The following is a 12,492-nucleotide window of genomic DNA, read 5'->3' on the forward strand; positions in this document are numbered from 1 at the left end:
CAATTTGGTCAACTAGCAGATTTTTTAATTAATAACCAACCTGTAGTATACACAAAGGTATGGCATGAACAACTAGTTAGGAATTACAATCTTTGAAAGTCAAATTAGTAAACTCAAGGCTGTGAAGTCTGGTTCCCCACAAAGCCCAGACCACAAACTGGCTCTGGGTTCTGTGATTCTGCACTGAATATTCAGGCAATCAGGTCACTCCCTTTTGTTATGGCCAATACCCACCCCTCACCCCTCTGGGATTTACATCTTTACCCTTGACCTGTGAAGGTTCAAATTTAGCATATGAATAATATGAAATTGCACCACAGGGTACCAATTGTAGACATTATCTTTGCTTATCCCATGTCACTGGTCCAGTCTTAAATTAATCATTGTCTTACATATTTCCATAGAAACTTCTTTTCACTTTCACTTTGAATAGAAACAAGATCACCAAAATTCTTCTTGCAATATCCTCGTGCATTGTCCATGGTTTCCTTCTCTTTGCTAAAATAATACTGGTAGTCTTTGTAAATGACCCACCCATCTTCAGTGACTGGTGGATCTGAAAAATTCATGAAAAACAGTGATAAATTTCACTTTGGTGAATTCAACAATCTGGAATGAATGCTCAAGAAAACTGAAAAGGACAGAGTAGCTGCATCAGAGGCATCTGCAGCTTTGAGAGGTCAGAATAAGTAGGATGTTCATGCAAATACAGACTGAATTACCTGAGGCCAAAATGCCACTTGCCATGAACTCTGTAAAAACTCACAAATTCTCTTTCCAAGTTCCATGTATCTCTATTGGGTAAAAGAACTTCCAGTGTTATTTCATCAATAGGATCACATAGCTGGAAAGATTTACATCCGTGCAATGTGATGTTCCCAGTTTGAGGAGTGGAGGCTGTGAGAAAGCAGCCTTCATCTTAATATAACAAGAAACTTGTAACACATGGACTAAGGGGTTTCAGTATATCGTGGAAAAGAACCAAAAGAATTCACAAGCTAAGAGGGCTCCTAAGGCTTCTTCCAAGCCATAGGACTCTATGATTCTGTGTTGTCATAGGCTAAATAAGAGCCCCCAGAGATATCTAGATCCCAATTTCTGGAATCTGTGAATGCTATCTTACACAGAAGAGGGCACTCGGTCAATGGGATTAAATTAAGGATCTTGATATGCACAGACTATCCTAGATGATGTGGGTGGGCCTTAAATGTAGTCACAAGCATCCTGATAGAGGGAGGCAGGAGAGATGTGACTACAGGAGAAGAAAGTGATGTGACAATGAAGCAAGATGCCCCATTTCTTGTTCTGAAACTGGAGGGAGGGCCACGAAACGACAAATGCAAGGAATGCAGCTTTAGAAGCTGGTAGAGGCAAGGAAATTGATTCTCCCTTTAAGCCTCTGGAGGGAGCATGGTCCTGCTGATGCCTTGATTTCAGCTCAGTGAAACTGAGTTTATATTTTTGAGCTCCAGAACTGTAAGCGAATAAATGGCTGTTCCTTTAAGCCACCAAGTTTGTGGGAAATTGTTACAGCAGCCACTGGAAACTAATACACGAGCTGAAGAAAAAACATATGCTCTTTGTTTTGAGTCATTAACCCTGAGATGTGCTGACAATTGTCTGTTGTTTGTGCTCAGGAGCCTCTGTCTGGAAAAATCCAAACTTCTGTGGGATTCTCAAAGCTTTTAAGAACTTCTGCTATCCACCCTCTTAGGGCAAGTGTTTTCTTCATTGGAAGAGAAAAGAGGGAAAAAGGACTATGAATATAGAGATCAGAAAATTAAAAAAAAAACACCTACTGTCTTCAGGAGCTGGTGTAGGCTCAGGTTTTGGTGTTTGTCCTGGAAAAAAAAATAATGTAAAGTATGCTGCACTTCTGCCATTACATTTTCTTCTATTTTCACCATTTTCATGAATCAATATAGCTAAAAACTTGATTGTTCTCTTTTTTTCCCCTCTCTCCCATTTACTCTCTAATTCTGCCATCATGCTATGGAGGAGGAGAATGAAGAAAAACAGAAGTAGGAGTCAAGAGATAAACAAACTGGGTACAATGATAGTCACCAGAAATCCAAAACAGAGTTATCAGGCACAGTAAGCAGTGTCAATGGGGAGAAAAAGACATGGGTTTTGGAGTCAGAATGCCCAGGTTCAAATCCCAGACCTGGGTTTAAAATGCTACTCTTAATTTGGTCCACTGTTCTAAGCAGGAGGAGTAAGGAATGTAATCAGACAGCAACACAGTATCTCTAGCAGTGGAATGGAGACAGTGGCAAGGTTTTCCAACAGCAGAGGGCAATGTGGTTCCATGTATCTGTTTACAAAGACAAGTTAATATACATTTTTGGTTCAATGGTGGGTCTATTTGCTTGTTTTCATTTGTTTGTTTAATATAAGAATCTGGTCCTGGCCAGTGTGGCTCAGCTGATTGGGCATCGTCCTGTAAACCAAGAGGCCGTGGGTTCAATTCCCAGTCAGGGCACATGCTTAGGTTGTGGGTTTGGTCCTCAATTGTGGCACATACAGGAGGAAACCAATAGATGTTTCTCTCCCACATCAATGTTTCTCTCCCTCCCTTCCTCTAAAATCAATAAACGCGTCCTTGGGTAAAGATAAAAACAAAAAAATAGAATCTCAATCCTCTGACCTCCATGTCTGAATTAGATATGTGGACCATTGTGAGCCAAGATCATGACTGATGGCGCTGCTACTTTTTGACCATCGGTAACATGGTATTTGTTCTGGGTGTTGAACACTACCTTGAATATCAATACTTAGAATATTCAGACTTAGGGAACTTTCCACCTTTTGGGTGTCTGATGTAGGCCAAAAGGCGGCAATTCCAAAAAGAAATGGCATACTCATTGCTCCACTCACAGAGTAGAGCACTCACTCCTACCACTGCAGAAACTGGGCCAAAATCATAGTTCATGGGAACTATTTCAGAGGACGTGACTCTAGTCTAGGATTCCCGGGTGGCCTTTTGATCTTCTGTTCCTTCGGAACATTTGTCTGTGTTCAGCAACTTCATTCTCATCCTGTGAAATGACGGCTCCTGCCAGTTCCTTTATTTTTAATTTTGTTTGTTTGGTTCCACTAATAAAGGGACGATATTGGGATGTCGTGAGTTAGTTCTTCAAGTTAAGATAAAGGGAAAAACAGGTCATCATACCTTTATGTATCTGGCAAATCCAGTTCTTAAGATGCTCACAGTTAATGTCATTCCAGGACATAGTAGGGTCACCCTTCAACTCTCCACAGTATTCAGTATTTCCATAATTATTAGGCTCTCCATAAGCCCAATTTTCATAGGAAACCTATGTTAGAAACATTACATAGCAGCCATTTATATCAGGTCAGTGCCAATCTTTTACCCAAATAGGTAAGGAAAGACATATTTACAATTTTAAATCCATTTCTTTTTTTTTTCACCATAGCTTTGCTTTGAAAGCAAGACTAATAAACATGGGTCACAAAGAGTTTTAATACATGGGAACTTGAAGTTGAGTAGAGTATGCTATTGATTATTACAAAATTTTCTTTACTCTCATTGAATAGAATGGCTCTAGGGTCACCAAAGTGGAGTTCATACTGTACACAGTAGGAAGAACTTGGCAAAGAGCTCCACTTATCAGGACTGGGAGTCCCTACATTTCTAACACATTCTTAAGAGAAAATATTTCAGTGGGACATTGGAAACTTTCTCTTTATTAGATGGGTATCATTAAAGTTGCATTAGTTTCTTTGCAAAAGAAACACACCTGTGACATGTTACTAACAAAGCTACCATATTTTACCAAAATGAACAATGGAAGTAAATGGGGGCTGGGTTTAGGTTCCCCAGGAGTTTTCAGTGTGGAATCATAGTCTACAAAGCTTTGGATTAAGCGTTATGACGTATTTTCCAGGGATGTAATATATAATATTCAAAAATCAATGGGTCATCAAATATACCATCTTATCCAAGGTCTTTGAAAAGTTGCTAGTGGGTTGTAAGAGGAGGCAGAATTGAAATCACACAAAATCACTTCCTATGAGGACTAATGAGTGAGTCAGCCGGTGCCCGAGCCTCTCACTTCTCTGTTCTTGAGACTGGAGAAGTCTGACCAATGGTCGTTAATGAAAAATCTAAAGTTGTTTCCAGATCTCCTGACCTATAAGAAGCTACAGAACACTCAATTTTTAAGAAGTTTAACTATGTGCATGCCAATTACGTGTGATAGAATGCAGATATTATTTTATATAAATGAGTAGAGTGAGTTTTCTAATTTTTTTTATCTGGTCGAGATGGGCACACCTAGGGTGACCCAGAGAGCCACACTGGGGCAGGGGCAAAATAATAACCCTAACATAACATTTATTTTTCATAGAAAAATGTCTCTAGCTATCATAATAACCAGTCTTACAAAAAAATGTGGATTAAGCCAAATAATAACATTAAAATAAATACTACATGAAAGGGAGGAAAATGATACAGTAAATCAAATCACTCACAGGAGAACCATCACTCCAAGTAAAGCCCTCTGAAGGACTTCCGTATGTCAGCCCCAACCAAAAGAGCTCATGGTAGGTTGCACTAGCCCTGCAACATATAAGACATAAAGAAAGCTTATGCGTGAAACAACTTTGGTGACCTATGAGGATTAATCAAACTTGAAAGTTATCTCCAAATCAAGAACTAGTTAGTACACAGGTAAAGAGATTCAATGATTAAATGTAAGCATTATTCAATAGATGTGCATTTTGTTACAACCCATAAATATACTTAAAACAAGCCACCGTTTGAGAATAAATAAGTTTAAAGCATTGAAAGATAGTCATTCAGTTACTCATTTAACAATATGTGTTGAGGGTCTTGTACTTTTCCATTCGTCGCAGCATTTATACTTGTAAAATTAAGGCACTTAGAAGTAAAACTGGATTTAAAAGGGCCCATGGATCTGGGGTATAATATATGAATTCAAAGCAACACCATGAGTCAACATTTTTGAAAATATACAAATTTTTTCTGATCCTTTTGTAGTTCATAAGTGTGATGATTGGGTGTTCACGCTCTTGTGTGACATGTGTCTACCACAAACCTGGTTACGACACCCGCACATTACCGTGTGACATAAAAAAAAATCTTCTCAACATCATTAGCACCAAATAGACCAAAAAAAGGAGTATTATCTAGAGAAGGTACTCACGTTATTAACCGCCATATTGTTTGCTTTTCCTCTTTATTATTGATACTTGCTAGGTCTCCGCCCAGAGCTCTACAGAAATCTCGAGCTTCAAACCATGTTTTCTTCTCATGTATTCCTTTGGTAAACAGCTAAAAATGATGTGGTTTCAGAAGTTATTTCACACTGCATAGCTTATTGACTTGAGAAATAATTACTTACTTTTGATGAGATTTCCTTTTAATAAAAAGAAAGACATTACAATGGCCCAAAATAATGTTAATTCTCTTGGTTAAAAATCAATTTATGAGTGAATATTTGGGTAACAAAATTTAGGGAATAATTTTGTTGGGAACACTTTAAAAATAAAATTATTCAATAGCACAGGAGAAATTAGATTAAAATCTTAGAAATTTTAGGCATAGGGGTTAAGCACACAGTTCATTACAGAAGACAGGATTAATCTGGTTAAGTGTGAAATGTAGCACAGAAATGGAAAAAGAATTTGAAGAAACTTCTGATACAGAGAAAGTAAACATGTATAGAGAGCATTTTAAGGAAAATAGCTTCTCTAAGGTTGTGCCACAGATTGGTATGCTGTCGGGGTTAAACAAGAAATAATCTGGCAGCTTTTCAACACTTCATTGGTCACATCTTTCAAAACTGCTTTGTTTTTTTTCCTTATAGATGCATATTTTCACAACGATTGGAGCACATACTCTGACATTCACCTGTCAGAGCATCTAAAAAGATGGTCATAAGCAAAACTTGATTTAATAGATTAATAACTTAAGGAATATGTCTTATTATCCAGAGGACTGCAGTGAAATGGAATCCACTGACAGTCTGGGCAGCACTTGTCAGTATGCAAAGAATTTAGGAGTTCATTGTCTCCACACACTTTTATAATTTTCATTAATTGTTTTTCATGAGTCATGGCCCTATCATCCAAGGTCTATGGAAAAGGAATATGCTTCCAACAGATTGTGGCTGCCCAGCTGTCATCATGCCGCCCAAGGTAACCTTCACCTTGACCCTAACTTGAGCTCTCCAGACAACGATATCTTGAGCAAGTTTCCACTTAAGTAGCCCGAAGACTCTTGTGACTATCTCAACTTGATAGACTGTGATATAAGATTTTATTTTATTGAATCAATTTCCTATTAGCTGAATTTTATTAATAACCCCCATTTCTTAATCTATACAAGGACAGTTGATAGATTTCCAAACAAACCCTGCCCAAGCACCTCTAAAACCACGATGTTTCAGTGAAGCACATCTGTGGATTTGTTGAACATATACCTGGATAACGCCTCCTAGGCGTCACTCCTAGGAGAGTCACCTAGGTTCACTCCCCAGCTCTGGAGAATTCTGCTGTTTCTCTCTAAATGCTGCAACAAATCTCCATAGCCTATCGCTCTGAGCAAACGACTGTGTATAAAATAAACCTGGCCTTTGGGTGGCAGCTCAAAAGTTTCCTGGCAGCAACAATACCCAATCTTTTTTGTGTTTGTCCTCAGTTAATTAATGTACAAAATCTTTCCTCTTTTTGAGCCTGATACATGCCCTTGTATATAAATTTTGCTTTTAGTCCAGACTGGCTAATCTGGATTGGATAGTTCATCAGTCTCTATTGCTATTAATGGGAGTTGCCTACCCAACTAGCCATACCCTTCAAGCTAGAGAAGATTAAGCTACGTCATTCTGACACACATTGATAATTCAAGTTCTTCGTCAACCCTGCCTGTGTTAGAAGGCATGCCATGGCCATATGTCATTCACAGGATTAAATAACAGAGGTCCTGAGAGAGGAACTTCAGAGACTAATATTAAGCAGTAGATAAGTACATTTCTGCATCTGGCTAAACCTAACCTTCTCTAGAAAAAATAGGATTACAAGACAAAGAGAAAGAAAGGCTCAAATAAATTCATTGGGGTGTTTGGTTGTATGGGTGAACTTGTTTGCATAAGAAGAAACTGTATGATCTAGCCTGGGTTTGTATAATATAATAGCAGAATATCAAATTGTCATTTAAAAGGCACTGAAGCCCCCTATGCTCCTTCCTACCCAGCAATGGCTCCATCACCCAGAGACATCATAACCAGGGGCTACATCAGGACCATGGAGCATAATCTGCAGGATACCCATGTGGCATTTTGCAGATTTATTTATCAATTCAGTTAACTAAAAACTTGGTCTCTAAGAACAGGTCAAAAAAAAAAAGATGCAATGGGAAAGAATGAGGGATAGTAAAAAGTTTTCACTGAGATGAAAAGAAATGAAAGTTCAGACTAGGGCCAGAAAGTGTGGAGGAGGAGAGAGAGGCAGAGAAGGGGGTGATGAAGGCAAAGCATGAAAAGAAAGGCTGCTGTGAACTGTGTTTGTGCTGAAGGCAATTTTTGTTGGTCTGTGTGCAACTGGTCATTAGCCTTCATCCAAGGGGAACTCTTTAAAAATGAACCATGCCAGGTCCACCTTCCAGATCAATAAAATCAGAATTCCTACAGGTAAAGCTTGGGCATGGTGAGTTTTTGGCTTCATTTTGTTTTAATTTCTTAGCTGGTTCTTTAGGCTGGAACATATTCCAAGTTCTGTATTAGCTTTGCAACTGTGACTTACCTTGAAACACAAGCTTGATTTACTGGTGGTGCCCCAATCCTCTGGACATTTGGGTTCAGGTGTTGTTGTGGGCTCCGGAGGGCGTGTTACTCCCTCTGCCCAGTATTTGCACACAAATTTTGCCTTTTCTTCACATTTCAAAACATCCCACAAGCCCCCTGCAATCCCAGTTTTCATGGCAACACAACCTGGTTTTCTCCCTGTGTTAAACACATAAAGCAGAGTTCACTTAACAGGTGCCGCTGACAGCCAGCCACATGCACAGGAGACAGTTCAAAGCTGAGTGGCAAATCACGTGGTCAGACCTGCATGTGATGCAGAAATGCAAAGGAGAGAGCGTGTGACATTTGGCCATTTATTTGTGCTTTTTTCAATTGTCATTTACCTTTTATTTGTGTAGACCGTGTCCCCAACTGAATTGAAATCTCAAAGATCATGGTTTTGATAACATTTTATATTTCTAACATCTGGCAGGATGAGCCCCCTTACAGACATTTAATAATGCAATAATTTTAGCATAATAAAATGTACTATATTGTAAAAATAGTAGCTTAATATTTCTTTTTTTAATTATTTAAGATCCCTTATTTCCTAGGTTTATGTAGGTTTCCCAGAATGAAAATTGTTCATTACAGCTTCAAAATGAGATACACCTGAAGTAGAAATTTAGCTTAATTATTCAATCACTCTGAACTTGTTGCTTCATCTTAAAATACAATTATCACTACCTACCTTACAGATTTGTAGTGAATTTTTTCATGGGTAAGAAATGTACATAAAATAAAGTGAAGACTATATCAAACTTAATAGCTTATAATTCTGTTTCACAGTTTTGATTATTCCAGATAGTGATTACTTAAGACAGAGCTTTGAAAAACAGTAGAATTCCTTCTGCTGAGATGAGGTCATCTTTTATTATTATTATTCTTTCTTTTACCCTTTGTAAGAGCATGGATGGACCTGGAGAATATTATGCTAAGTGAAATAAGCCAGTCAGAGAATGACAAATACCATGATTTCACTCACATGTGGAAAATCTAATGAACAAAATGAACTAACAAGCAAAATAAAGACAGACTCATAAAGAGCAGGCTGACAGCTGTGGGCAGGGGAGGTTGGGGGTGAAAGGATGGAACAAAAGGGAAAAGGAGTCATGGACACGGATAGCAGCGTGGTGATTGCTGGGGCAAGGGGGGTGCAAAAATACAATAAAAACATAAAGAACTTTGAGTAACTCTCAAAGTTCTGGGGAGGTACATCTTTTCCAAAATAGTTTCATTAAGATACCTGATTCCCTATGGCTCCAGTTTCATCCATTTTTATTCCCTAAGGACATTCCTGGATTAATTTCCCCATATCCTACAGGTGAATGAACACCACCAGCAAAATTAAGGACTTTGTCCTACAGTAATTGTTTCCACTCCTACCAATATTTTTTTAAAGTGTGCACTCAGCTCTTAATATATTGGTCAGTTCTTTAAAAATCAACTGAAATCTTACTAGTTTTCAGAATATTCAATAATTAGAAAAGAATCAGACTATTCAAATTACTGATCAGTTTACCTTATTGTGAGCTGAGAATACACATTAAAAGAATTTCTGAAGATTAGGATTTGTTAGGCTAAGTAGTATATTCATAAACTTTAGCTGTTATTCCTTCTTTAGTTCTTTGCCCTGGGGGTTGTCACACTGAATAAGGTCATATGCTACAATATCAGTGTATAAAGGAGGCAAAGACTCTTTCAGATTCTACTTCAGAAACTACTTACTAGGGAAGCAAATCAACATTTAGAGGGAGGCAGGTGGTGGTACAAGCAGCACAGATTTGGGAATTACACAGATTAGTCTAAATTCATGGTTGGAAGCTTCCTGGTCACATAAATTTTCTGAGTCCACATCTTTACAATGAAGACACTTAAAACTTACCTTGAACAGCTGACAGTGTTCAGAGGGGAGAGGGAAGGGAATTTCAGGGGAATTTCAGGGGAAAAGCGGAAGGGTTTACAGGAACAAGTATAAAGGACACATGGACAAAAACTAGGGGTGGGCCTGGATGGGAACAAAAGATAGAAAACTGTACTTGAAAAATAATTAAAATTAAATTTAAAAAAAGAATTTATTTGAGCTGCTGACAAATGAAAATGTCTTGACTCTAGTTTTAGTCACCAATCTAAACAAGGGAAATAAATGCCTTAAACTCTTTTTTAAAATCTTACCTTGAAAGTTTCTTATAAGTATAAAATAAAATCCTACACATATAAAGGATTAAGCAGGGTGGCACATACAAGATGCAAAAATGAGTTCCACGTAACCCCTACCAACTCAAGCACACTAGTATCTCTGTTCATAGTTGCATTAAAATGGTGTATATCCCTTTAGCAGAGTTTTAAGCTTTCAGAAATAAGCTAACCATTTGGGACATTTGTAACCATTCAGGATTTCATAAATATTTTTCAAATAAAGCAGTAGTCAATAATCTGGCAGATTTCCTCATTTGCTTAGACCATTGCAAACTAATTGAACATTTTTTAAAAAAAAAAGAAAAACAGAAGTAGAACAGAATATAAAAATACTGAAAGCATAATTAATTTACATGGTCATTTGGACAGGCACATAAGGAAATGACAGGCTTTGCACACTGAATTCAAAGCTCAGACCAAAGTTCTACACGTACCTGGCATTTCCACATTCCAGTGAGTGAACTGGACCTGCTCCTCGATGGTCCACTGAAAGGTCCCTTTGTTTTGTATGTCAGAAAGTCCTATCCAAAAATATTTTTCAGGCCTCAATCCAACAAAACTAGTTAGAAAGGCTTGCTCATATCTAAAAAGCAATAATAATAAATAATTTTGAAAAACATATTAAACTAAGTTTTAGAAATATTTATATAAATATTTCTAATTATTAACATGAAATATATCTCATTTTTATGTTCATGCTATGATTTAGTTGGTAACTCAAACATATTTTGTTATATTTATGTTATTTATATTATGTAAACGTTCACTAGGGAAATGTGATCTTCTGAAGGTAAGATATCACACAGCTGAGTAAACAAAATCTTTTAAATACACTCAAACCATTTCTCCCCATTCCTCACCAACCCCTCTGCCATTCTCAAAATGTAAGAGAATTCTGAAAATGAAGAAGAAAAAACTATAACATTTTAAATTGCATTGTTTAAAAATCAGTCCATTTTTCAAATATTTCAAATGCTTTGCACAATATTTGGTTAAGTAAATTGAAAGGTCATAGTATTATCAAGAATGATACAAACGGAAAAATCTATGTGGATTTTCCCCTCAATTGCCTTCTCATATCTATGCTCAGAAACAGAAAATTATTGAGAAATACAGAGCAGCCAGCATTCAATCTCCAGAAAGAATTAGGAGCAGAATCACAAATTCCAACATTTTCTCTCCCTTTGGATCTCATCTATGTATCTGGCATAATATCATAATAACACAATTTGGTTAGTAAAGGAACCAAAGTTTGTCTTAACTGACAAATACCAGGGAATGAGACATCAATGTAGGCAAGAATCTCTCTTTGGAGAAAAAGCGTAGTGGTGCCCCAAGTTTCCAGGAACAAAGGAAGGTGGGTGACTCCAGAGAGAGCAGAGAGGGACATTCAGGAAAGCTTCCATAACAGAACATTTGTTTGACCCTATACTGAATAATTCCATTCCCTAAACTGAACAAGCCAAAAAAAAATTTCAAAGTTCTACACTCAATTTCTCTTAAAACTCTAAAAAACAAATTTAACCAGAGTTAGTGAGCTCCTGAATATAAATATCATGGAAAAGACAAAGAAAAATAAACCTAAACTATAAAATATAGGGGAACCTCCACTCCAGTAGACCAAGGGGTCAACAACAGTGCAGATCAGATGTGTCCCTACCTTACTTAGAGATGTGCAGCTCATCTCTGTGTCCTAAGATAAAAAGTACCTGTGTTCTGATTGTCAGATGTTAGCATAACATCAGGGCACCACCATGTATTAGACATTTAACTGTACATGAAAGAAGGATGTGGGCTGAACTACAAGGTCTTCTGTAAACACTATGCCAATGACAGCACATCCTTCATTTTTATCAAAGGGTTTCTAATATCAAGAGCATTCGCTACATTGTATTGAGTCTGCCTTGAAAGGCCAATGGGTATGACTTGTACTACAACTCAGTAATATTTTACTTTTCACTGAAAATGATATGGACATTTTTAATTTTCTTTTAAGTTGCAAAGAGTATGGGAAAATAAATAAACGCTAAAATCTTAATAATGAATGGGACTCCAGAGGTCAAAGTTACATAAAATTCCCTATTTCCATATGATTTTCTTGACCTATAAATCTAGTAAACCTGACAAAGAAAAGAAAAAAAAAGAAGAATGGGAAAAATGAATAAAATATTCAGTAAACCTCGCTGCCCTCCTTTTTGGTAGAAAAAAGTGGTAAAAATATAAGTAGTATTTTTCAGCTGAAACTTTTTATTTTTCCTGCAGAAAATGGACATATCAGAAAAAGTTATGTCCATACTACAGTTTTAGTAAACAGTTCTGAATATTGCATTTAGTACTCAAAGTAATAAAATATTTTATAATGTTTACAATTAAGAATTCAAATAAGAATATGACTGTTAATCTTCTGCTTTTACAAATCATGCCTCATGATCCCATGTAATTTACTCAGAAATATAGAGCACATTGA

The 12,492-nt window shown here is 37.0% G+C and overlaps 1 protein-coding gene, 1 long non-coding RNA gene and 1 other non-coding gene across 3 annotated transcripts in view; 1 reads left to right on the top strand and 2 right to left on the bottom strand.

Moving 5' to 3' along the window:
- MRC1 (mannose receptor C-type 1) overlaps positions 1-12,492 on the bottom strand; it is an 80,892-nt gene that overhangs the window by 25,877 nt on the left and 42,523 nt on the right. Inside the window, exons 11-17 of the mRNA XM_028507292.2 lie at positions 10,460-10,608; positions 7,786-7,985; positions 5,190-5,317; positions 4,495-4,582; positions 3,173-3,317; positions 1,800-1,841; positions 393-556 (exon numbers count right to left, since the gene is read on the bottom strand). Coding sequence (XP_028363093.1) covers positions 393-556; positions 1,800-1,841; positions 3,173-3,317; positions 4,495-4,582; positions 5,190-5,317; positions 7,786-7,985; positions 10,460-10,608 — 916 coding nt within the window. The remainder of the gene's footprint in view (positions 1-392; positions 557-1,799; positions 1,842-3,172; positions 3,318-4,494; positions 4,583-5,189; positions 5,318-7,785; positions 7,986-10,459; positions 10,609-12,492) is intronic.
- LOC114493737 lies at positions 5,012-5,114 on the top strand. The gene has a single exon (XR_003684337.1). It is a non-coding gene; the product is annotated as a small nucleolar RNA U13 (small nucleolar RNA).
- On the bottom strand, positions 9,539-10,451 carry LOC118500143. Its single transcript, XR_004902677.1, has 2 exons — positions 10,002-10,451; positions 9,539-9,711 (listed from the first exon to the last, which is right to left on the bottom strand). It is a non-coding gene; the product is annotated as an uncharacterized LOC118500143 (long non-coding RNA).

This window comes from Phyllostomus discolor, chromosome 1 (assembly GCF_004126475.2).
Source record: "Phyllostomus discolor isolate MPI-MPIP mPhyDis1 chromosome 1, mPhyDis1.pri.v3, whole genome shotgun sequence".
NCBI lineage: Eukaryota > Metazoa > Chordata > Mammalia > Chiroptera > Phyllostomidae > Phyllostomus > Phyllostomus discolor.